This window comes from Seriola dumerili, unplaced genomic scaffold, assembly GCF_002260705.1.
Source record: "Seriola dumerili isolate Sdu_G_001 unplaced genomic scaffold, Sdu_1.0 BDQW01000003.1, whole genome shotgun sequence".
NCBI classification, from domain to species: domain Eukaryota; kingdom Metazoa; phylum Chordata; class Actinopteri; order Carangiformes; family Carangidae; genus Seriola; species Seriola dumerili.
In genome coordinates, this window is record NW_019174258.1 from 4,225,710 (window position 1) to 4,251,254 (window position 25,545).

The window sequence follows — 25,545 nt, forward strand, 5'->3', positions numbered from 1 at the left end:
CAGAGCCAGAATGCACTGTTGCAATGTTGATGTTTAATGTTCTTTAAAGTGTGACAGGTGAAAAAGTGATTTATTGAAAGCTTTGGACCACACCATTTAACCTCAACAGTTTGTCAACAGTCTGAATCATTTTAATTATGTACATAGTTTGTTCAAAGCCTAATATCCTATGTAAACAGTGAAATGTACAGAATTATGCAGCTTTACAGTATTATAGTTGTTACATCCTGTGTCATCAGTAAATTAATTATATTTTATTAGTTATTACCCCTGATTCAATATTCTGCAGTGTGATGATCATTTAGGATGACACTATCCTGTTGAAAGGAATAGTGAAAGGCTTGGTGGATCTCTCTAACAGATTACCAAATAAACCTAGAAAACGTGTTAAGTATCTCGTCACCAAAAACTAAATGCCTTTACAGTATAAACAGGATCTCAGCTATAAAGTTTAGTCTCACTAACTAACTAATGAGGTACATTAGGAATTAACTATCTTGTTTCACTCCTGTTTTCTGAGATTGTCACATCTGAAAAAAAACACTGGCTTGAATGCAGTTATACAAAGTATAATAATATTGCACGAAATTTCACTTCTAACTTCAAACTTCTATAACTTAGAAAAACACTGAAAAACTAAATCTTTGTAAAGCAAAGCAAGTAATGTAATACTGAACTCAGAGTTTCAACAACAAAACGAAATGTGAAAGGTCTGAATGTGAAGCACAGGCCTCCTGCCCTCTCATCTCCTTTAGTCCTGCACAACATTCAAATCAGTAACATCAATAACTATAGTTGCAATGGGAAAAATAACTTTTCTCAAGTCTTTATGGCACAGAGCAGATTTTTTCACGGTTACTGTACATGGGATCTGATTTCTCACGGTCTCAACAGTCATGAAAAGATCAGATCTATTATACAAAGGATTAAAAATCAATTTTAGTCTTCTTGTGTAAGTACAAATAATATTGTGTGATGTTCAATACAATCACATAAACGTACAAACAAAAATACAGAGGTTCAAAAGGTAAACACATAACAGAAAAACCTAAATATCCTCTACAAATATTTAAGAAAGGTGACTCATTATCAAAGTGCTGTCTGATTTGGTCGTGCTTTGGAGAGTATACTGCTTTAACCAGCAAGTGACTAATATGTACCCATGTATTTTCACTTTTATAGTAGCAGATCTAATTAAAAGTAATTTACACTTTGGCTTTATCCATCTTTGTTTGATTCCACTTTTGGCTTTAAATCATCATGACTAGCAAGCTTTAAAACTTCATTACTATGGGCTCAAGAGAACTGGAATTAGTTGTATTTTTTAATGTTACATTTTTTCTGGTCAAAAACAGTCACACAACCAATAAATGTATAAAAGAAAGACTGCAGTATCCACAATACTGCACACACTGTTCACAGTCATCCCAATGGCTTTAAAGGTCACATATATCTATTTTCAGACTGTGTTAGCACCAGGTTGATACACAGGTTAACACAAGTAAAGGACAAACAAATCTTGTCTTGAAACTATTTCAAGTCAATAACACATAAAAGTGTTAATGAGCTCATGAAATAATGCAACACAACCATGAGGTTACACAGTCTCACTGTCAGTAGAGTGTGTGAGTGATTAACAATCTTTCACCAAATCAGAAAAGATCCACTAACGTTACACAAAACCGTTAAATCTACAAGAACCAGTTCACAGCACTAAGCGATCTGAAAATTTAAAAACTATAAAAATCTTTACAACAGACATATTTCTGTATGTCAGCCAACTTAGGACTCAGCACAAATAAGAAAATGCCTATCCACATGGAAAGCTGCATGACTTTGATTGATTAAGCCATCTTGCTGTGCTTTCTAGTATTTTGGAATGCAAACTATCTGCCAGTGTGTGTTTGGCTTTGTTTATATGTGTATACAACGTGAGCTTTATTGTACATTCCTGATGTTCCTGGTCTCGTTTTATCTCAGAATCATTTTTAAGAATACTAATCACTGAATCTATTCAGACATGCTGTCATGTGCCATTGCTGCTCCTGTGTGATTCCAATAAGGTTTGGTATCCATGTATAAAAATATGGATGCATCAAAGTATGGCTGTAAAATGTATTTTAGACTCTTCATTCACATCTAAATATCTGTATACGGTACAAATATTCATTGATTATGCATTTACTTATTCTTAATAATTTAATTATTTCTTTCAAGAGTCTTTTCTACCGTGTAAAATATTTCTTATTGTGTATATTAAAACTGATTTATTTAAAAAAAAAAAATAAACATGATAATATATTCCAGGTCAATAAGCCACACTGTGAATTTCAATGTTCAAGGTTTTATCAGTTTACATCCTGAATGTCAGAGTGATGTGCATTCAGGAGCTGTTTTATGGCTCAATCAATCCCATTAATTCTACATTATTGTGTATTTAAACCTCAGAGGTGATAGGCAATAATGGTTTTACTTTCTTTTTTTATCTGGAATCTTCCTAAAATATTTCTGCTGAGTGTGTGCATGTGTGTGTCCTATCGAGAGCGAGCAGAGAAGCAGCGCATGTACTCAGTGAGCCAGGGGTTGAACTCAGGTTGAACCAGCTTCCTGGCCTTGTCCAGATCAACAGACTTTGCTCTCCGGCGCTCGGTTCTCTGGGTCTGGACCTGACGCTCCACCTGGCGCCTGGTCTTAGCACGTAGAGCCGACTCATGGATCTACCAGGAAAATAAACACACGAATGTCAGTTCCTGTTGACACACGTGTTCAGTCACAACACAGCTTGTCACACACCATTCTACAGAACGACAGACAGAAAGATTACCTCATTAGTCGAAGCTACGGGGCCTACGTTGTGCGTCTTTCTACCTGCAATGTCCGCATCCCTCTCCCCTGAACCGTACAGAGCAAAAGGATGTCTGCTCTCCTTACTGTCCTCCCTGGGCTGCCGTGATGGTGCAGGCCTGACCCGCTGGGTTTGTTTTGTGGATTTGGGGGGTTTGCTCTGCTGTGGTCGGTGTCGTCCAGTGTCTCTCTCTAAAAATAGAAAAAGGCAAACAGGTAAAGACATGCCAAAATACCAGGAACAGAAATGTGTGCAAAGTAGAAAGCATGGACGGTAACTGTGTGCCTACTAATTCTTAAATATTCAAATATATATGGATTAAATGGGAGCAGGAGTATCTGCAAGCAACTAAGCAATCCGATGATATGGTTGATATTCAGCTTTCTGAACCACTATATGGGAGGGTTGTCACAATTCACTCTGATCACACAGTTTAAAATACTGTGTGGTACTAACAGTACAATATTACCGCCATATTTTAAAGAAAATGTTTTTTCTTTGCATGTTATGAACTGAATGACTTCCCTTTTCACTGAGACGTGACATTTTCTGACACCTCTATAAAATGGCTGTCCAGATTGGTCAAACTCTGATACCTGTTTGAGACACATCTCATGAATATTGTCTTGTTTATTTAATTACTAGTAACAACACATCTATTTTCTGTTCCATTCTGTTTAATGGGTTAATGTTTAACTGTGAATTTTTAGCCATTTGGTTGATAACATATGATACCTTTACCGGAACTAAACAAAGAGAAGCAATTTCTTGACAGCATTACTGGAAGTTTGACAGTATCTTTACATTAGTTGCATATGAATAAAGTAATATATATATTTATGGTGCAATATTCTTTTGATCACTGAATGGCCAAAATTATCTTTTTGCTCTCCCTAGCCAAAAGGGGGAGCACAGGCTCTACCCTAAGTGTTATCACCCTATTGTCTATGACAAATTCACAAGTTTTCATTCCACCCTTTATTTTGATATTATTACCACTCAGTATCTGGCTTGACAGACATATCTGATAGACACTTCTACTCTGAATTACCTTGGTCCCGCTCCCTGTGGGGGACTGATAGCTGTTTGCTGCCTCTGCTGCTGGATCTCTGCTCCTCTCTCTGCTCCTCTCTCTGCTCCTCTGGTACTCTTGTCTCTCTGGCACCATCAAGCTGTGAGCCTGAGGAGTGAGTGACATACTGTGCAGTAGTATGCATACATCCCAATATGCTGTATTAACTTTCCAGTCATATTCATATCACATGGTTACCTGCAGAGTGTCCAGCAGACACATTCTCCTCCTGCTCCTGCTCCTCCTCCTCCTCCTCTTGAAGGGGAAGCCTGGGTACAGACTCTATGGTTCTGGTGTGCTGCTCCTGCTGTCTGTCCGTCCTCGACCCCTCACATTCCTCCAGTTCAGCCTCCATCCCTGCCCTGGTGGTCCTAGACTGTACCTGGTTCTTATTGGGAGTAGGGGGACTTCTACCTCCTGACTCTGAGTCACTGTCGGAGCCATTCCAGAACCAGGGGTTGTGTGTGTGCTCCAGCAGCCTGCGGGTCAGCCTGTATTTCAGCATCTCCTCATAACACTTAGTGTAGGTCTCCCATTTGGGGTCTTTGAATTTCTTCATGTACTCCGAGCGGATTTTCTTGGTCACCATCTCGTCCCTTTAGAAACTCTGAACTGCAATCCAACAAAAGAGCTTAAAAAACTCGACCAAAAGCTAGCGTTGCTACACACGCATGGCAGGACTGTAATATAGGTTATGGCATATCTACTACATTGCTTTATAAGCTTAAAAGGGCTCTCGCAACCTCTAGCTGCTGTTATGCGCAGCTCTTCGAGGTTTGGTATCATCGCCAGACATTTAAACCATAATGTGGAAGCAGTAAAAACCAATAGGAGAGCAGCTGGAGGCTTCTTCCGCGTAAAGAACCCGCCTACTTCCTCCTCTACCCGGGGTTAGTTTCCCTCTGTGGGCTGAGATAAACATAAAAGACTACTTTTGCGGAACATTATTTGTAAATTTAATCAGCTTTTCACTATTAAAAATGGCATCGGGTGTAAATTTGATCGACCATTAAAGCGTTGACTGCAGAAAATTCTTGAACGTGATGACGTAAGTGTCCAATCCTCATGTGATTGGCTCCACCGATCTAAACGACTGTTGAATACTCCAAATCACAGGCCAGTCCCAATCACTGCATGAAAACACAGCAGGCTCCATAACCTGTTCATCTGTAAATCAGTGCACGCTCATTTCCAAACTTTGGATACTATTACACCACAACGGTTTAAAATAATCTCATTAAATCATCATCTTGGACTGTTTCATATATAAAACATTACAGAGAGACACTGTTGTGGTTAGTCTATTGCCCGTTTTGCTCCATATTACCTCCTCATGACAAAATGTGTTATTTATAGGTGTCTGTTAATCATATGGTAATGTGGAGTACCGATAATCGCCTTTCTGTCCGCGCTCGCAGATATACAGCTGAGAAAACGTAAAATCCCACTGACAATCCATCGACAACAGTGCCGGGCTTGACAGCAGAAATTCAAGGCTGCAAGCGTCTAAATTTGTGTACAGTAAATATACTTACACTGGAGTTGGATTTCACGGAAGCAGGGCAGAACAGATGGCGTTCATGGCGTTGCTGTAATCACACAGGCTGCGTCTCTTAGCGAAGCTCCGCCCACTTGAAGACGTTTTTTAAAAAGCCAAACACGCCCTGCAACAGGTGGCCCGGGCCGGGATGTCAGGAATGCGGTCCGAGCGCCTGGACCATTTGTCTGATAATGATTTCTATCAGATTGTAAAAGAGCTTAAAAAGCCAGCTTGTTTTATTATATTTAAACATTATGCACAGATTCAACACATAAAATAGTTTAATTGGTTAACTTGTTGCTTGGTGTTTTAATTGGCATCATACCCCGCTGAATATAAGTATAGTATAAGTATAATCTTAAATTTGCCTTATGTAGGCATACCTGTAACTGTAGCCTGCTGTAGAGGCTTACCATAGGCTACATAATAGATCCGTGTGGTGATAAATGGCACAGGGTGTGCGCGCCACAGACGCGCCCAGCATACTCCTTTGTGCTTTTAGCCCAGACCCTTAACCCACACCCAGATAACCTGGTGAGCCTCTATGCATATAAGGTAGGGCTGCGGAGATGCCCCACTGTACACGAGGTATGGTTTTGTCTAAAGATGGTCTGGGGACGGGGCAGGCGGCTCAACAGGATTCAGAGCTGGGTGTCAGGTGTCCCATGCCACTGATCCGCTCGGTCTAAAGCGGAGCTGCTGCTGCCTAGGCACATTCCTGGCAAGTCAAACTCCGACTGTCAGAGCCTGAAGGCTTCGCTTTTCATTACCTCTGTCATCTAACAGCCCCCAACCAGCAGGGGCAGATGGGACAGTGCGAGACACCCTCTCCCCTTCCCTCCCACCCATTCAACCATGATGCAGGAGGCCGTGCCAACACCCCTGTCGACCTCTATGAACTTCCCTTTGCACCCGATTGGTTCATGTAGTTATAGTGTTGTACCTCGGCAGGTGTGCTTATTGCTCAGTCAATTTAGCTTTTCCCAGGCTTAGGCTTTGTTTTATTTAGCTGATTTCGGTTGCTTTTCTCTCCCCAGTTCTTTGCGTTATTCCTAAATATTGAATTTTAAGATGATTTTCACCAAAGATTTTGTTTTTTATCCTTTTTATCTACCCTTCCTTTAATAGAAAAACAAGGCCAGGGTCAAAAATACCAAATAATGGACTTTAATAAATTATCAATATGTATATACACTTACATTCACATGTGTTGGGCAACATGTTGTTGTTATTTTTTTTTTATTAAAGTTTTTTGGTGGATGCATGGTTCAGTGGTGGTTTTTCACAGCCTTTCTCCGTGCAACACAGACAACATACAGCTACAAAATATGCACATTTTAAAAGGATAAAAAAATGCATATGAATGTCAACAGCGCAGACAGAAAGTCCATTGACAGCAGGGTGTTGCTGTGCCGCAGAGGTTGTTCCTCCTCCTCGATTGATCCCCAGACAGCTGGTGGTAAAAGTGATGGAGATGATGGAGAAGCTGGAGAAGAAGATGGAGGATTTAGAAGCACTTCCTGTGGACAATGCTGGGGCCAGCCTCGTCGTACTCCTGCTTGGAGATCCACATCTGCTGGAAGGTGGACAGGGAAGCCAGGATAGAGCCACCGATCCAGACGGAGTACTTCCTCTCGGGGGGAGCAATGATCTGAAGGAGGAGTGAGAGAGTGAATTAGTGTCAAATACTGATTATAATTTGTCCAGTAGATTCGTGTGCATAATTATCGATTAATGCGTAAAACTTGGTTTATCTAATGTGGATTTAAGCTTGATTTTAGTTTTAATATCTGAATAAATTTTAAGTACCTTGATCTTCATGGTGCTGGGGGCCAGAGCAGTGATCTCCTTCTGCATACGGTCAGCAATACCAGGGTACATGGTGGTACCACCGGAGAGCACATTGTTGGCGTACAGATCCTTACGGATGTCAATGTCGCACTTCATGATGCTGTTGTAGGCGGTCTCATGGATACCAGCAGACTCCATACCTGGTCAGGTGAGAGGGAGAAGTGTTAAGAGGGTGGCGGGTATTGGCACAAGGCTCCACATTTCTAATGTTGGTAATTTTGAGAGATATAAAAGGTTATATCTGAAGTACCGATGAAGGAAGGCTGGAAGAGGGTCTCGGGGCAACGGAACCTCTCGTTACCGATGGTGATGACCTGACCGTCGGGAAGCTCGTAGCTCTTCTCCAGGGAGGAGGAGGAGGCAGCGGTGGCCATCTCGTTCTCGAAGTCCAGAGCCACATAGCACAGCTTCTCCTTGATGTCGCGCACGATCTCACGCTCGGCTGTGGGGGGACAAGTTGATGAGTTATTATTCAGAGTGCCAAAGAGCGGAGACCACAGTCACCGTGTGCGTAATAATTAAACAGGTTTAGTGGGCTGAACTGCGAAAGTTACTCTAAGTCACAGAAACGTCTGAAGCTGAGAAATGACTAGTTTTCTTAAACTACAGCTACATCCCATTTCACTGTGTTTTTTAAACGTTGTCGGGCACAGCGCGCACACAGGCAGTTATAGTCCACACGAGCTGTGCCCATTATTATATATATATATATATATATATATATATATTCTCTTTGTGCACGGCTGCCTTTAGTCCTACATGATAGGTCTGTGTTGATGCCAGTTTTACTTGGACTATCATCACAAAATTGCTGGCAAAAGAAAATCTAATGTTTTGATAATAATTTACTTTGCCAAATAATGTGCAACTAAGCGGTCTTAGCAAAAACGTTGTTTCTTCCTTTCAGATGTTCTGGTTTTGGTTTAGGCTGAGTTCCTCACCGGTGGTCACGAAGGAGTAGCCACGCTCAGTCAGGATCTTCATCAGGTAATCGGTCAGATCGCGACCAGCCAGGTCCAGACGCATGATGGCGTGGGGCAGGGCGTAACCCTCATAGACTGGGACGTTGTGGGTCACACCATCACCAGCATCCAGCACAATACCTGAAGAGAGGTAAGGAGGGAGTTTAATTAAGTTCAACGGGCAACAAAGAGTCCTCAAAGATTCTGGTGTGAGCAAAACTGTGGCTAAAGTAGGTGTTTGATGAAGAATTTACAAATACACACTGATGTATGTGACATAAAGGCAATAAACTAGCCTAAATATTCCCAGAATGTCCGATCATCTGTGCGTAAAGGTTGTGCGTAAAATGGCTTCAGTGGGGAAAATGCCCCATTAGTAGCCGAGTTAATTGTAAACTATGTGTTGCAATTGGTATATAATGTTATCAATTATATTTGTCGATTACACGCTATTCTATAATAAAGGAGTCTATATGTTATGTCTGTTCAGGAAGCTGCTACTGTGTCAGGAGTGGCAGCTGTTTGTTGTTGTCATTCTTACCAGTGGTACGGCCGGAGGCGTACAGGGACAGCACAGCCTGGATGGCCACATACATGGCGGGGACGTTGAAGGTCTCAAACATGATCTGGGTCATCTTCTCCCTGTTGGCCTTGGGGTTCAGAGGGGCCTCAGTGAGCAGGGTGGGGTGCTCCTCGGGGGCCACTCTCAGCTCGTTGTAGAAGGTGTGGTGCCAGATCTTCTCCATGTCGTCCCAGTTGGTGATGATGCCATGCTCAATGGGGTACTTCAGAGTCAGGATACCCCTCTTGCTCTGGGCCTCGTCGCCGACGTAGGAGTCCTTCTGACCCATACCGACCATGACACCCTAAAGGGGGAGGAGAGGACAAGATAATGGAAAGGTTAGCCGGGGACGTTCAATAATCCATCGAGAAGTATGACCTTCCTCTGGCCAGATTAAAGTCTTTGAACAGGCATGGTGACCATTGCGTAAATGTGCCAAATAACAGCGTGCGTCACAGAGACTGACAGAGAGCAATTGTGTGACTCTCAGTTCATCTGTGACTAATTTAGCCTCGAAGAGGCAAAGGCCACATTGCTGGAGGTGAAAGGAGCCAAAATTACATGGCTCAAGATTTATTATTTCACGCTGTTGTCACCTGTTGCACTAAACTACATTCTGAAACAATGGGATCTGAGTTAAATATTTTAATCACTCCATCAGGATACCTCTGCCAAAATAGTGTTCACCTGCCTGTACGCATATTCAATTTCCTGTTTTAAAATTAGACCAAACCAAATTGTAGCCAATTTCTCAATGTTGGACAAGGGATTGCCAGAGGTGTGATGGTTAGAGTAATTGTCTAATTGTTTTTTTGTTTTGTTTTTTTCATTTCCAATTAGTCTTTCCTCCTATCCTATCCTATCCGATCCTATTAGAGGCTTTTCTTCGCTGTTTACCTGGTGACGGGGGCGGCCGACGATGGAGGGGAACACGGCCCTGGGGGCATCGTCTCCGGCGAAGCCAGCCTTCACCAGACCGGAGCCGTTGTCGCACACAAGGGCGGTAGTCTCATCATCGTCACACATCTTGGCTTCTGTAAGAGGAGAGGAGGAAATCCATCACATCAAATTCACATGGTGACACATAGTGTATGTTAAAGACAGTAAAACTTTGTTTCTTGTAATCTCACACTGGGTGTCTGGATTGTAACAGACTAAAAAGACTAAAAATAATTGTAACATCTACTGGAGCATGAAAATGATCAGGCCCCTGGCTTGCGCTAAATGTATCCATGGCACACTGACAGCAGCCCATTACGACATACAAGCCTGAATAAACCTTTAAAATCTCACTAAAGTTGTGGAACTACAGTTTCCCTCAGATATCTATCAGAAACTGGTCTTGAATAAAATCAGTCCTTTGTGTTATTTTCTAATTTGTAAACCTGTGCAAAATCATTAAAATGAAGATCTAAGGTGTGTTAAAATTCAACTAAATCTACAAGCATTCTCTTTGTCTCATTATCACCTTCTCAGGTAAACTATTCTAGCTTTTTAATTGGTCTGGAGGCGCATTTCAGCGTCAGCATCTTCCCAGGCTTCAGTGTTACACCTATGAAGATGTTCAGTACAGCAAATCTGCTGTATCTACTTTGTCCGTCTATCAGTTTATCTATCCAAAAGTTCCAGACCTGATAGTTCAGATCATAGCTTCTCCTGTCCAGCACTGTAGTTCTGAACCACCTGTCGATCTACTGGCTTCTCTCAGACCTCAGCTATCAACACTTTCCCCATCTTCCTCATGCCTCCCCCACAGTCTAGCCTTCCTTCCTTCTTTCTTCCTATCTGAAGTTGCCCATGTTGCCTGTAGTAGTAGTATCTGGTCCCAGAGGTCCTGTCCCCGGCGGACCTGTCTAACTTCTGCTCCAGTAGATGCTGTAGTGGTGCTCTGGTTATAGCCTAGTCTGCTGTCCCAGTCTGGATGAGTGGCTTCAGGGGTGGCAGGTCCTCGCAGGGTCTTACCTTAGGAGTGTGTCTGCGGCTCGGAGAGAATGACCCAACCAGTGCTGCTGCTGAACCAGCTACGGTCTTCTGCTCAGCTCGTCCACCTTATATACCCAACCTCCACCATTCACAAACCTCAGCACTGGCCCCCATCCCGGCCCTCTGCCATATTAGGATGCTGACAGGCCGAGGAGTGGGTGGGGGGATGCATCAAGGAGGCGCGCCTCGCGGAGGGAGGGCCGGAGCTCCATCAGATCCATCAGGTTTCAGGAGGGGATCAGAAGTGACGCTGCGCGTACCCGACGAGGAGAGAGCGCGCGCCATATATGGAACTGTCGCTTTGACCTCCCATCGAGCCTCGCGGTCCCACCTCGAGGGCCGTATAAGGAGCGCGCGGGCCACTGGGGTGGTTTCTAGGGGGAGACGCCAGTTGCTACCAAGCAGGGTTATAGATTTGCTGCAAGTAGGCCTCATCCAGCCTTAAAATGGGAAAATGCTGCCCTCATCTGAACAGATTTAGGCCACAGTGAGAGCCAGGACCCCAACTTCTGACTGACAGCTCCACTGGTGCTGCAGCCCTGAAAAGCCAATTAAGATTTCAATTCTCATTATCGTGATCCATTCCAGATAACACAGAATCACTTTAAAAAAGCTGAGGAAGAACATACTGTGTGGAGACAATTAAATATGATCATTATTCTAGAGATAACATTTCAGAGTAATAAAAGTTTAAGTAGACTGTTTGTAGTTGATTGTATTAAAAATTGTTGCCTGATGGACCCACCAAGCTGAACCCAATATGGAGTCATGATAAGAAAATTTGAGGCTTTTTTGCATCTATATACTGTAAGTGTAGGAACTCCCCATGTAATGTATCAGTGAGTGTGCACAGATGATCTTTTTCATTAAAAATGTAAAATTAAAAGACTGAAAAGTTGAATCATAGTCTCAATTATGCTGCACTTGCACACCAAATAAATGTTTTCTTTTTTTTTTATCCTTACACAATTTGCAATTAGTTGAATAAAAAATCTGCCACTTTGCAGACCACATGGTCTGAGATTCACACAGATCTGTCTGAGCCGTATTGAATAAATAAGGAGAGAACCACAGAAACAGCCAACAGCTGAAACCTTATCTGCAGGGGCTACTCTGCTCTGTCACTGGAGCAGTTGGATTAATTATAACTCTAATGGAGGAGGGGTGCTGCTGCATGTGTGCATGTGTGTGCATGTGGGAGTGACAAATGGAGAAAGAAGTACAGTGTATGTACATGCATGCAAATGGTCTCATCTGCATTTGGTTAGAAAGAGTTAAATGGTCTTCCACAAAGAAAAATGAAACAAGTGATAAAACACAGCTGAATATAATAACATAAAAACACTGACTGCACCACATGGCATTCTCATGTCAGAACCTAAAGCTGGATTTACATGGGAGCCGGGAAATCTTCATGTACATATAACCTTTCATGACCTGGATTCTCCTTATAGCAGCAACAGAAAGTGTCAGTATGGATTTCAAGTGGCTGGATGTGACATATTCACTTCTCTTGTCATGAAAAGGGATTTTAGGAATATGAAAATAAAATCGTTCTCACTTTCTTTAATCAAGCACAGTTAGTTGAAGAGAAATGCTTGGTTGTGTTGATCGGTCCTGCAGGTTTTCAGTGATCTCCCTCACTTGAAGAACAGTTTTAATAGAGTATCATTAAAACTTTTCGCGGGTGGGGTGGGGAGTGGGGGGTGGGGAGTGGTAGGGAGTTGATTAATATGTCTAGAAAAAAAAGAGAAGCAGGAGGGAGGAAAATCTTCGAAGTCTTGGGTGCAGACTGAAAGTAGTGAGAGTGTGTATGACGGTGGTGCACATGAGGGTCTACGTGTGTGTGTGTGTGTGTGTGTGTGTGTGTGTGTGTGGTGTGTGTGTGTGTGTTGTGTGTTGTGGGAGGGGGCGATTAGAGGGGCCGCAGAGCAAGGTTGAGCTACTTTTATGCACTTGTTGTGAGCTGTTTTGAATCCGAGGGCCTGTGAAACGCCTAAAATGTAAAGGGGCTGGCAGTTGTTGGTGGCTGAAAGAGGGAGGGTGGGCAAAGGAGGGAGGAGGTGAGGGGAGGTCAGAGGGGCCAAGGGGGGAGGAGAGTCGAGAGGGTATCCTGGAGGGTGTACTCTGGGAAAGGGGAGGAGAAAGAGGGAGGTGAAAGGGCGTGTGTAGCAGGTGGTAGAAAATATGAGTTTAGTTTGTCAGGTGATATTCAAGCAAGCCAGCTGGAGGAGAGACAGACACTCTGGAGAAAGAGTTGTTTTTTTTTTAGTGTTTTGTAATGTCACAACTACAATGTGATCATTTTAGCTGGTAAATTTTGAGAGGTGGACAGGTAGAGACAAATGGAGGATTTCTTTTTTTTCATCAGAGTAGGCTCAGCCATTATGGCTGTCTACCTTGCTACCTATTCAGTCTGATGTTTTTTTTCAGCCAACACTCTCAGACAGGACTTTCAAGCCTCTCATGGGAGCAGCACAGAGGGCGAGAGTGTCAGAGAAAGTGTAAGAATAGCACAAGCTCCGGCATTCAATAGCTGGAACCAATACTCTAGCTGTACATCAGTCTTCTACCTTTTAAAGTGTGGTAGTGTGCTCGAAATGTACAGTAGACCTTTAGTTTTCTTTAAGAGGGAACAGACAGGACATCTTGTTGGAGATTTGAATCAGTTTGTTATGTATGTTGTTACAGTGAAGAATGACTGAGGATACTATGGATATTGTAAATGGGCAGGTAAAACTTAAATCGTTTAAACACTAGCTGTTTAATCAATTCCTGTTTTACCTCATTTTGTTACTGATGGCGATCAAAACATCTCCAAAAGCACAATTGTATTTTAATACAATTTGAATTTGAAGTAATAGTCCCCTGGTTTTCTGCCTGATGACTGGCAGCAAACAGAAGGGGTGGACAGTGTTGACATACTACAGAGAGGCAGGGTTGGGAGCATGGCTCCTGATCAGAGAGAGTCAGTTTTAAAAGGGGTGGGATGTCTCATATTGTGTCAGATTTATGTCACATAATATTTGGTTTCCTTCATGGAGCTCAAACATATTTGTCTGTAGTTTCCAACAATGGAAACGTGGCACAGATGAGCTGAACCGAAATGCAGCATGAATTAATAAAGATTATTTTTTTGTTCCAGGTTCATGCATTTTTGGCCAAGTTGCATATTCTGTTTTTATGTTCCAGTTTTACAAACAAATAAGGCTGTATGTGGTAAATAAACTGATGTGGCTCAGAACACTGTGAGGCCAAAAGGGGTAAGAACCTCTTTTCCTGTAGTTCCTCAAATAGCCTGGGGTAGATACAGAGAAAAGTGAGGGGAGCTGTAGCACATGGAGCTGGAATTAGAAACCCATGCAGGGCTGAACAGCACCTGGTCAGCACTGAGGAAAAGGAGCACAACTGCTGCCTCTGCTGGAGGGGTCAACCCACTGCTGAGTTTTAAGGAGAATGCCACTGAGATGAAGAAGTAAGAGAAGTAAGTTAATGATCAGAGATCAAACTGTCAAAAGGAATAAGGTGAAAAGAATCAAGGCTTATGATTTTCTTCACCATAAACCAAAGGTCAATAATGAACATTCATGAACATGTCTGAAGGAAGAGTGCCATTCATAAAATATTCCAAAGTTTTATTTCAGAGGTGTTTTACAGCATGACTTTGCATTTTGTGACTGTACTGTTTTGAAATCATTTTTAAGTCACATCAAATAAACAACTGAACATGAATTACAATATCTAACTTGGTTGATGTGTACTTGATTAATCCTGGTAGACTCTTAACCTGTCCCTCAGGTTCTCCACACACTTACAACAGACAATAAACCCAGTGATTGCTTTCATGCACTGCTTCCCCAGGACTTATCCGAGTGTCAGCTGAGGGGACAATGTGCATGAGAAGTTCATCACACTGTCAACACGACCTACCGACAGCTGAGTACACATTACTCACATCATTACCATGAAGTTTTATTTTGGTATGAAGGACTGAGTGAACACTGATGCCAAGAACCGGCAGAGAGCAGTGGAACACCTCCTGAGTGTCACTGTAGCTCAGAGTATGAAGCACCAGCGCCACCTACTGACACCCTGACATAATGCATGAAACAGACAGTTACTGATGAGACCGTTAGAGAAAAACTGAGTGTGTTACACTGAAGGTCTCATTAAAATGTCAATATGCTGAGTTGAATGAAATAGGACGACTCACTCTGTTGCTCCTCCTCTCATTATTTCTAGAAGCTCTGTAGAGGATGGTGATTTATGACCACTCTTTTTCCAGATAAAAAATAAAGTACTGTATTAAAAAAATACAGTTTTTCCCACAAACAAAAACTTTTAATATTTCACTTCATTTATCTTTACATAGAAGTATAATAATTTAGCAAACACAAAATCATTAAAAATCCAACATACATGTACATCATTTCGGTGACATTATTTATAACTCATAAGATACAAGTTAGCTGTCTTCTGTGATTTATAATCAGACATAGACCCGTTATCAACTGACGAAGCAACTTCAGCTGTTACTGTAGACCGGACTGAGAGGTGAAGTTACATGACAAACAAAACAAAAATTATCTCTATTTAATTTCAGTAGATCAAAGGTTTGGTGATATTAGTGATGGAGAACAGATCTGGACGTGTGATGTTCAGAGACGATGTTCAAGGCATCATTTAAAGTGAAATTTAGTTTTAAAATGTAGATTAACACATCTTGATGACATGAAAATCTATTGTGTTTCAAGTCATAACTATTTGCCTTTTAGGTGAAATAACAAGAAGTACAAATACAGAAAATAAATCAAGAGGAATATTCTCCATAATAAATCATCTTATAACGAAAACGTTAAGTGATATACAGTCTATACACTCTAATAAATAATTATATCAATGAACAACGTGAGGACTATGGTATACAGACAATAGTATGAGACTATTCAAATGGCTGATTACCAATAATTGGTGTTGTATTAATTTATGCTGACATTTCATGCATTGCTGCCTTCAAATGAAAAGTTACATCCACAATGATTCAACTTTCTAACCCCTATTATAAAAAACAAAACAAGAAACTTTCCACTTGACAATCAAAACCTTCAGAGAAATGTACACGTTTGCTGTCGTGTCATCGCAGTCAAATGGCCAAAGGAGATCAATCTTACAGGGAAAAAAATTGTGGATTATATGTTGTTATATTTCTTCAATCATGAGATCTAATTGATGTGTCAGAAAGTTCTTCCACTGTACCAACACGTTTTGAGAATTATTCTCATAGTGTTTGAGCCATTGAGAAATGATCTGTTAAATGCAGTTGGGCTGGCACCAAATCAAAAGCGCTGCAAGCATCACGGTACAGCTCTGAGGTCAATAAACAAAGGATATCACACATATACAACTGGGTATTACAGCTGAAAACAATGGTGTTGAGTTGTGTCTGGTGAGCAATTGTAGAAAAAACCCAATCTAGAATCACTTTAGGGTTAAGAAGAAATCTTCTGAATTAGTCCACTCCAGACTCTCCCTGAGCGGTGAAGTGGGCATTTACAAGCCAAATATTTACTGAGGAGAATCATTACTTCTTAGTCAGGCTCTCCAAGCCAGCTATAATATTTAGCTGGCTCAAGGACGCGGAGGCTAACATTTACGTGGTTTTAGAGCTGTTTATATAGAATTTAATGCAGGCCAAAAGGATATCCTGTACACACTGACCACTTAACAGAGCATGAAGGGGACAACATGTCACAAACCGAGAGACACAGTGGTAAAGCGTATACAGTCAGACATGTTCAGTCCTAATGTTGGTTTCTGTTTTTCCACAATCTATAGTTTAGAGCGAGAAAGTTGAGTAACATTACATTCTTTTTTGAGAAAGCTTAGAAACAAATGACAGAATGAATGATTTTAGAAAGTGAGATGAGTGACAAGTGTCAAGAGAGAGGTGAACATGACACACAGATCACCTCTGACTTTGAAGATGCCTCCAGTATCTTTCCTCCTCTAATGCAGCAGAACATTCTCCAGAAAAGATGCTGCTTACCAGGCCTCAGTCAACTTTCTTTAAGTTACTGTGCACTTTTCCTTTTGTTTCACATAAAGATGGTTACGTTTAGCAGTTTCAGGGCTGTCAGAAAAATCAAAAGAAAGGAAAACTCAAGAGTGACTGAATCTAATTGTACTAAGTCCCTTGTTAAGAGAAATTTTTTATTTTTTTTATGTGTAGCACCACAGCTTTGACTTTCAGGACTATCATTCATGTTTCCCATGGCAATTCAAGACATGTCAGAATAGTGTTCAGTCCTGTTTTACACCACAGTGTAAACATGACAAATAGCTGCTTAAATTGGCTTTTTAAAACTCTAAAAGGACAGAAAAGGGCTCTGCAAGCTTCAAGTTAAAAAATCAATAATACATAGACACAAATACATATGTATCCAACATACAGGACTGTTTTTGGTTTAGTTTAGAAAATCATAAACGTGATCACAAACTAAAGTGTCCCATAGCAGAGAATGAAAGAGAGGTTTGTCTTTTGCACCAGATTCTCACTGACACATTTACATTTCTGTCACAGGTCTGAATATTTCAAACTGGGTTGGGGTTTTTCCCCAAAGCTACGGTAGTGACAGTGATTTAAATCACGTTGGCCATGAGCCTCCAGTGTGAAGAGTGTCTCCTTTTCACTCCTAGCCTCTGTCTGTCTGTCTGTCTGTCTGTCTGTCTTCTTTTTTCAGTGTAGAATTAGATATTTTCACAATAAAGCATCTCTAGTGTGTCACTGATCCATGTTTCAGTACTTAGGTCTTCTCTGTGGATTACCATGTGTTTCCTTTCCAAACAGCTCTTTATGTGATGTGACATTGTCATTCCAGTAGTAAAGGGACACTTGAAGAATTGAAGAAAATCCCTTTATGTTTCTCAATGGCTTCCATATCTCCCATCTGTAGTCCTCCTCTGGTAATTTCTGTTTTCCTTCAGCTTTTACCCATCTCTTCCCATTCCAGACACAAAATGGATATATCTTTTCCTCTCTCCCCTCCCCCTCCATCTCTCAACATTTGGGGCATTTCAACCCATTCTGGAGCAAAGCCATCGAACTCACCTCCAGATTTCTTCATTCTCCTATTTCACTCGTCTATACTCCCCGTCCTCTCAGCACAGGGCTCGTTTCTGTTCTTCCTGTAGAAATGCCTGTTTCTCCATCAGTTTTCTAAACAGTCCTTGCCTGTTGCTTAGCAGCTCTGTGTGCTGGCCACACTCAGCTACACGTCGCTGATCCAGTACAGCTACGGCGTTCGCATTCTGGATGGTGGACAGACGGTGAGCGATGATGACGACTGTCCTCCCTGTTGATTGGGTGAGAAGGGCAGGACATAATAAGAAACAAAGAGTCTCATTAGGAAAAACACTGTAAACTGTATTGAATGTTAATTCTATTCTTTGTAAGTGGATGTAAAATAAAAGACAAAGACAGAGAGATCTACCTTCCATCAGGCGCTCCAAGGCCTCCTGGACCAGGAACTCATTCTCAGCGTCCAGTGCACTGAGGAAAGATTAGGGGTTTTTTTTCAAGCGACCAAACAAGTGTCTCTAACCAGAATGATGGACACCAGGTTTTAAAGGCCGTACCATCGTCATAATTTCTATACAGATTTACTGTGTTGTATTGCTGTGCAGGAGCAAATAAAGTCAATACGGATTAAGACAATGAAAGTATTGCGAGTAAAGCACTTTTGCTTACCAGTTTTACTGTAATTATTCATAATCAGGCATGACTCACCTGGTAGCCTCATCTAAAAGCAGGATCTTAGGATTCTGTTGAGAGAAAACACAAGAAGTGTTTATACATACTAATTCAGGTTTCACAGAAAAAAGCAAAGCTGAGACTAGAATACAGATCCTGGTTCCACTCGTCATTTTAAAGTTATTTTTGTGGTTCAGTAAAAGATAATGATGAAGACAAACTATGAGCAATGACATGCAGCTACATCCAGATTTGGATCACCTACCCGTAAATTACTATGACCAGGGTTAATGCACGATAAACGTTATGTGCAGATGAGAGGTATGACGAGAACTATGCTTTCTTCAGATGAGGATAAAAGTAAATCAACAGTGCTGCTGTACTTACCTTAAGCAGAGCTCTAGCTATGGCTATCCTCTGCTTCTGACCACCTGAGAAACAAACACACAAGCTAACTTCAGTTATGTTTACATGTACACACTGCACACAGGGCTCAAATTTACTGCACTGAATGTCCCACCTCGTCAAATATGAGTTTCAGATGAACACTGCTCAACCCAAACAAAGTAAATGATATACTAACTATTGTAGATACAGTTCCTTGCATCAACAGTGAAATAGATGATGGTATCATAAATCTGTTGTGCCTCTGCCTCTGTTCCTCACCTGACAGCAGCACTCCTTTCTCCCCCACTATAGTGTCAAAGCCCTTAGGAAAAGCCTGGATGAAATCATAGGCGTTGGCCACTCTGGCTGCCCTGTAGATGTCCTCTGTGGTCACAGCGTCTGGGTCCCCTGCACCGTAAGCAATGTTATCCCTGATAGAACAAGAAAACAGCACTGGCTCCTAGGGGAGAGGCGAGAGGAGGTGGGGAGAATGTGAGAATGACTTGAGATAATCTTCACTCAAAGATGCTTAATCTTTTTTCACCACTTGCAGTAAATTGAAATGTGCGACATATGTTGTGCGTCTGGCAGGTTTATGTGTGTGCTGTGAGAGCTGTCATATAGGAATATAAACAAGTTATACATTCACTCATTACCTGACTGACAGTTCCAATGTGACTCCTGAGCCAATAAGGATTTAGATCCCTGATGTCATGACCATCGATGTTGATAATACCTAAAGAGGTTTTGTTTGGAGGTAAAAAAACAACACGTTTCATTGGTAGTCTTGTACTTTTTAGTTTGTCATCATCATATTAATGAGTGAGCAGTAGCTGAACAAGCTCTTGCTCTCACCAGCATCAGGGTCGTAAAGCCTGAGCAGCATTGACACCAGGGTTGATTTTCCAGACCCACTGGATCCCACCACGGCCATGATGGTCCCAGCTGGGACCAGCAGACTAAGGTTCTGGAAAATAGGAGCCTCCTTACGGGTGGGGTAGGCAAAGGAGACATCACAGAACTCTAGCTGCCCTTTCAGCTGGTCAGGAGGGAGCACTAAGCCCTCTGTGGAGAAGCACAAAAATAGATTATGTAATTTAACTTGCAAACCCCTTGACTAACTTGATACAGTAATACAATATAACAATGAAATGAGTGGAAATAAAACAAATGATCACAGAGATAAAAGAAAAAAAATACTAGACACAGTCATTACACCTTAAAATATTAATATTACATAATGTTTATTCACTAAGTAGTCAAAAACATGAATATAAATTAAAGGCAAGAGAAGTTTGATGCCTTATATTGACTTCTGTTTTACAGCAGCAAAGTAAAAGCAGTGAATCTTTGAAAGTTGTAGAGTTAGAGAAACAACCGCTGACAGGCAATGTACACGGAGGGAAAGTTAAGACCTTACACTTTTCTGTTAGCAGTAACGATCCAAGGAAAAAATGCAGTTCTCAACAAAATATTAACAATTTTCCACATACACAAATAATTATAAGATGTTAATGATGTGTTTATGGGGTAATCATTGATGTAGCAAGTTAATAGTCTCCTGCCTGTGTGCGTGTGTATATGTGCACTGACCATTTAGAGGAAACTCAGGCTTTCTGTCCAGCAGTTCCCACAGACGGGCTCCGGCTCCAAAACCCTTCATCAGCTCAGAGTAGAATGAACTCAGACCTATGCATCAAACAGAAAAACACAAAACTATTAGCGATCATAGTGACAGTGCACACACATGAACATGGTACAGATAAAGAGATTCAGAGTGTGCATATGTGGGTGATACCTGCGATACTGATGCCCACCCAGAAGGTGTACATGAGGAACGATGAGAGCTCCCCCACAGTCATGTGCTGGCTGGCCATCAGAAGGCCTCCTTTATAGAGCACTGACAGGATCATGAGGTTACCACTGAGACCAGTCTGAAACACAAACACACACACACACACACACTTTGTTATTTGATTACCACAACATATGGCATCACTGCTACTCCCTGACACAGCAATGATTACACTGATGAGAACCTATCTGGGCCCTTTGCTGGATAAGCTAATCTTTGTGTCACTAACTACAGGCCACTGGGCGTTTTAATGTTATTTGCTTAATAACAGCCTGGGGCAGGACACGCAGGGAGTACTGCACACATTCAGGAAGAGGACAGAGAGGGAGAGAAAGAGCTTTTTTCCATCTATGGACTCAGTTGCCAATTTATCAGATCCTATTAGTTAAATCTAATCAATGCAATAGCCAAACAATAAATGTTATGTTTTGATACAGTATATGGTTTTTGTTGATACTGTGTCTGAGTGGTGTTCATGAATTTTTCTCTTCATTTTGAACGCTGTTGGTGGTGCTGATGAACTTCATTATACTAAAATGTGTTTTTCTCATATTCTCATATCACTGACATAAATAGGGGTGAAATTATAGGTTTTCTTAGGAGCTGCAAGGCTAGCTACAGTAAATCATGCAAGTGGGCTCATCTATTCTCTTACCATGTATGGACGATTGGAAAATACTTGGTGGAAAAAATGGTGAAACATTGTAACGTTTTATTGCAACAACCCTTAAATAAGGTGGCAAAATGCAGAAGCATGTGTGCAATACCTAATTTGCTAACTGTGGATTTGGTTTGCATCATCACTGACAAGACGCACACACACACACACAGACACAGACACAGACACAGACACAGACACACACACACACACACACACAAACCTACCACTCCAAAGAAACCAGCTCGTAGCACAGCTTCCTTCCTGGCCAGGCTGAGGACCTCGTCTGCCTTCTGTGTGTACGTGTTGACCTCTGACAGCTCTTTACCAAAAGCCCTGACTGTCCGCATGTTGCTGATACGCTCCTCTGCTAACTACACACACACACACACACACACACACACACACAGTTTTATTAGTACTTTATCTACAGGAAATTACATGATCAACATTGCAAATGTACTCTGCAAATTTAATCAAGTTACCACAGGCAGTGAAGCATTTATATTACCGGTAGATAGACATAAACAGTAGGGCTTCACTAACCATTAATGAGACCTGCTGTTTTCACAAAAGACCTTCATTAAATCATACACTGTAAAGGCATAATTACTGGGTTTATCGACAAAACTTTGCATTCACATTTTGTCGCAGCTTCCTTGTTTTCAACTACCACATCTTCAAATAACATCTAATTAATCCCTGCACCAATAATGTGATTATAAAACAAAAAAAACATACAAAAAACCGCACAATGTTCCGACCATTTAACTCCTGCTCACTTTTCCTTTACATCCCACCATTAACTACGCCTCAGCTGTGCCTTCAGTCGGTGTATATCAGTGCACTGTACCTGTGTGGCTTGTGCGAGTGCATCCTGTGTGCGTTTGGAGATGGAGCGAAGATATCTGCCATAGCCTACAGCAAGAACGGCCACAGGGGGAACAATCAGCAATACAAAGCTTGCAAGGCTGGGGGACACATAGAACTAGAAGAGCAGAGAGAAAAATACAGCAGTTAATAAAAATAAAGGAGAAGAAAAAAAGAAGAGAGGAGAGGGAGGGAGGTGGGAACAGAAGGTTCGCACCCAATGGCTCTTACAGTAATTACAGTAATTATTTCCATTCAGTTCATTGTACTAGGAAATAATTTTACTTCCTTGTAAGGAAAACAAGTTGTATGTCGTGAGCATGCATTGTGTTCATTATCATCTTCCTGTCAGTGAAAAGATGAGGATGAACCTGCTGGTAAATGTTTTCTGCTTTTCTTGTATTGATAAGGAATATTTTTGTAAACCTGTTTTCCGACAATCCTATAGTCTAACTCTCGGCTCACATACCCACAGCTCTGAGTGGATAAATGCAAACAAAAGACGTCAAACAATTCACATCTACTCTATTCTACTCTACTACCTAGCTCAACACCTGGTACCACAACTATCATTATCCTTATTATTGTTAAAGGTGATAGTAGTAGTAGTAGTATCATCATTACTATTATTATAGAGAGAATGACTGAATGACTTGTACATTGTGAGCATTTGTATACCATCAAATTAAGACTTTATAACTGGAAGACTGTTAGATTTTAGATTAGGATTACATTTTCTCATGATCAGGTTTGATCAAAACAACAGACACATTTGGGAGCGACCCTTCTTTTTGTGGCTAATAGGACATTTAGTATGTCCTTACTTTGCAGAATTGGTGTTAAAAGTATTTCATTTTCATCAGCAGTGCAAGACTTAACAAATTTATTTCACTTCATAAAAGATGTCCGTTAGTTCCTCACTCAAACCTGTCCTGACCAACCACAGCGGACCACTCTGAGTGATGTACTCACCATCATACTGACACCTGCAGCTGCCTGGGCAACAGCTCTCAGCCCATCTGACAGGTTGTCTGTGATTGAGCGGCCCACCACAGCTGTGTCAGCGGAGAGGCGGTTGATAAGCTCGCCGGTCCTGTTCCTGTCAAAAAATGCCACTTCCTGTCTGAGGATGGAGGAGAAGACGGAGGTACGGAGATTACGAACAATCCGCTGACCTGAGGAGAGAGGACAAAAGACATTAGTGAGGAACACAGAGGTAAGATACTGTCTCACTGAAACAGTCAGCTGATTCACATAATCAGCAGAATATTCATCTGAATTCAAGGTGAATGTGTCTGTGCCTCTGCAGTATTAACCCCCCTCCTTGTCTCACCTGAGATCTGCATGAGGTAGACTCTGGTGGCATTGGCTGCCCCACCACACAGAAACACTCCCGTCAGCATGATACATAACGATGTTAGGGAGGCTGCCATTGTCTCTGTGTCTGCTCCAGTTGCGTAGATGGTGTCAATCACTTTACCCAGGAGGAATGGAGCTGACATGGTTACTGCACTGGACACAGTTAGGAAGCCTACAGCAGCTTGAGAGGATAAAAGAACAGACAGTGAAAACAGAGACACAAATCAGAAAGCAAGAGCAAACAAGAATTCAAAGCAAAAGATACACTCAGATGAATGATTGTGAAGTAAAAACAAAGCTACAATTTGTCAAAGGAAGTCTTAATTTCAAATATGGAAGGTCGTTATTTAACTACAACAACAACAACAACTGTTGTAATGTATGAGACCAACTGGAACAAGCAGAAATATAATTTGGCTAATTTTTCCCTTCATATACTAAATCAAAACCCATCCTCCTTTGGGGTAGCTGACATTAACTGTGTGCATATCCCTCTTCTATATTTAGGTCAGTTGCAAGATAACATGACGGGAAAAATGGAGAGCATCTGAACACTGTATTACAGCTCCACAAACCTCGTTGGACGGACAAAAAGCGATATTTAACTCACCATAACCCGCAACTTTTTTCTTTAATGGAAAAAACATTACAATAAAAGTGACAGCCTTTAAACAAGTTTTTTTTTATTCTATCAGGGAAGCACAAAATAGTTGGTTGTGGATGAACAGACCTTGTTTTTTCATGGACGGATAAACGGTAATGCAAGACAGGTAAATGAAAAGAGGGTCCTCAACGTTTTGCTACGTCCCTGGTCTCAGAAACACATATACACACAGTTTACCTGCCAGTGTCCATCTCTCCGGGTGAGCGAGTCCCAAAATCCTTTTCACATCTTCCAAGGGGACCGTGGTCGGCGTTTGTTCCTTCTCCGTGCCCGTTTGGGTCTTGGCTGATCCGGCTGGTGTGGGTGTGGAGGCGGCAGAAGAGCTGGCAAAGGCAACAGGTGTGTGTGTGACTGTCCGTGCTCGGGCTATTGAGTTGGAGGTGTGTGAAGGGAGCACAGAGAGACCTCTGACTGGGCTGCAGGGCAGAACCGACGTGAGGGGCCTGGGTGTCGGATGGACCCCAGATTTGACCCCGGTCAACTGTTTCTTCCTCCGGAGGGCAGCTGAGAGGGTCAGGCGGTGCTCCAGCCATAACATCCTAGGCTGTGTTAGCCTCAGTTTGGATAAATGCACTCCGTGTGAGCGCCCTGACATACGGATCAAAAGCCACATCTTCTGAGTTGTCAGCTACTGACTAGATACGAGCTTTATTAGTGAAAAAGTAAAGGAAGTACGGCATTAGTGAGATGAATTAGATCCAGTGATAGGTGTTGTCGAGGTGTTTCTTGTTGAACAAGTCCATTCAGAGACATTTTAGTCCCCCAGTCGTTAGCTCAACATACCGTGTCCATAGTCGTTCAGTTGTTGAGCTTGTTGTGGCTTCATTGTCGAGTTTAGACCGTTATTATCCGTTTTATCTGCGTCCAACAGCCGCCTTCACCCAGTTATCTCTTATCACCGACCAGCTACCAACACCCTGCCTGTCACTGTCATCTGTCGCCCAATATTCAACATTTGGCCGGAGGCGGGTGAAGCAGAAACACAAGCAACACCGAAACCACTCTGAGAAAAAAAACAAATGTTCCCGTAAAGAGGGTGAAAGAGTGGAAAGAGGAAAGGTGACCCTGATGTGGCTCGCAGGTACACACGACTACAGCTCCTCGATGGGGGAAGTCAATGGCTGAGCATACAGGCAAACTTTCCCAGGCGTAACCAAGCAAACCCAGAGCGGTATGGCCCAGCCTTA

General features: G+C 41.9%; 3 protein-coding genes across 4 annotated transcripts; all 3 read right to left on the reverse strand.

Moving 5' to 3' along the window:
- Positions 1–13: 13 nt before the first annotated feature.
- Positions 14–5,513, reverse strand: LOC111218459 (centriole, cilia and spindle-associated protein-like). Of its 2 annotated transcripts, XM_022740779.1 has the most exons (5): positions 5,453–5,513; positions 4,116–4,529; positions 3,897–4,025; positions 2,825–3,036; positions 14–2,717 (listed from the first exon to the last, which is right to left on the reverse strand). In XM_022740779.1, exons 2-5 carry the CDS (start codon positions 4,504–4,506, stop codon positions 2,535–2,537), a joined length of 915 nt encoding a protein of 304 aa, XP_022596500.1. In that variant the 5' UTR covers positions 4,507–4,529; positions 5,453–5,513; the 3' UTR covers positions 14–2,534. The 2 variants fall into 2 exon arrangements, with proteins under 2 accessions (XP_022596500.1, XP_022596510.1); XM_022740789.1 differs by lacking the exon at positions 5,453–5,513 and having other exon boundaries at positions 4,116–4,861.
- Positions 5,514–6,634: 1,121 nt separating this feature from the next.
- Positions 6,635–10,864, reverse strand: LOC111217992 (actin, alpha skeletal muscle A). Its single transcript, XM_022740075.1, has 7 exons — positions 10,795–10,864; positions 9,730–9,866; positions 8,812–9,136; positions 8,250–8,411; positions 7,559–7,750; positions 7,267–7,448; positions 6,635–7,108 (listed from the first exon to the last, which is right to left on the reverse strand). The coding sequence occupies exons 2-7, from the start codon at positions 9,856–9,858 to the stop codon at positions 6,965–6,967; spliced, it is 1,134 nt and encodes a 377-aa protein (XP_022595796.1). The 5' UTR covers positions 9,859–9,866; positions 10,795–10,864; the 3' UTR covers positions 6,635–6,964.
- A 3,581-nt stretch (positions 10,865–14,445) lies between these two features.
- On the reverse strand, positions 14,446–25,476 carry abcb10 (ATP binding cassette subfamily B member 10). Its single transcript, XM_022740889.1, has 14 exons — positions 24,536–25,476; positions 23,669–23,875; positions 23,308–23,510; positions 22,319–22,453; positions 21,693–21,839; positions 20,751–20,886; positions 20,546–20,641; positions 19,808–20,017; positions 19,609–19,688; positions 19,232–19,412; positions 18,953–18,996; positions 18,602–18,636; positions 18,306–18,364; positions 14,446–18,167 (listed from the first exon to the last, which is right to left on the reverse strand). The coding sequence occupies exons 1-14, from the start codon at positions 24,969–24,971 to the stop codon at positions 17,974–17,976; spliced, it is 2,163 nt and encodes a 720-aa protein (XP_022596610.1). The 5' UTR covers positions 24,972–25,476; the 3' UTR covers positions 14,446–17,973.
- Between the last annotated feature and the right edge of the window lie 69 nt (positions 25,477–25,545).

Excerpts from the sequence above, each read along its gene's own strand:
- LOC111218459 (XM_022740779.1), bottom strand. The coding sequence starts at position 4,506 with ATGGTGACCAAGAAAATCCGCTCGGAGTACATGAAGAAATTCAAAGAC. Across the intron at positions 3,037-3,896 it reads CCACAGGGAGCGGGACCAAG|AGAGAGACACTGGACGACAC; the intron begins GTAATTCAGAGT and ends TTCTATTTTTAG. Across the intron at positions 2,718-2,824 it reads CCGTAGCTTCGACTAATGAG|ATCCATGAGTCGGCTCTACG; the intron begins GTAATCTTTCTG and ends TTTTCCTGGTAG.
- LOC111217992 (XM_022740075.1), bottom strand. The coding sequence starts at position 9,858 with ATGTGTGACGATGATGAGACTACCGCCCTTGTGTGCGACAACGGCTCC. Across the intron at positions 9,137-9,729 it reads TCGGCCGCCCCCGTCACCAG|GGTGTCATGGTCGGTATGGG; the intron begins GTAAACAGCGAA and ends CTCCCCCTTTAG. Across the intron at positions 7,449-7,558 it reads CTTCCAGCCTTCCTTCATCG|GTATGGAGTCTGCTGGTATC; the intron begins GTACTTCAGATA and ends TCACCTGACCAG.
- abcb10 (XM_022740889.1), bottom strand. The coding sequence starts at position 24,971 with ATGTGGCTTTTGATCCGTATGTCAGGGCGCTCACACGGAGTGCATTTA. Across the intron at positions 23,876-24,535 it reads GGAGAGATGGACACTGGCAG|CTGCTGTAGGCTTCCTAACT; the intron begins GTAAACTGTGTG and ends TATCCTCTCAAG. Across the intron at positions 23,511-23,668 it reads CTACCTCATGCAGATCTCAG|GTCAGCGGATTGTTCGTAAT; the intron begins GTGAGACAAGGA and ends CTCTCTCCTCAG.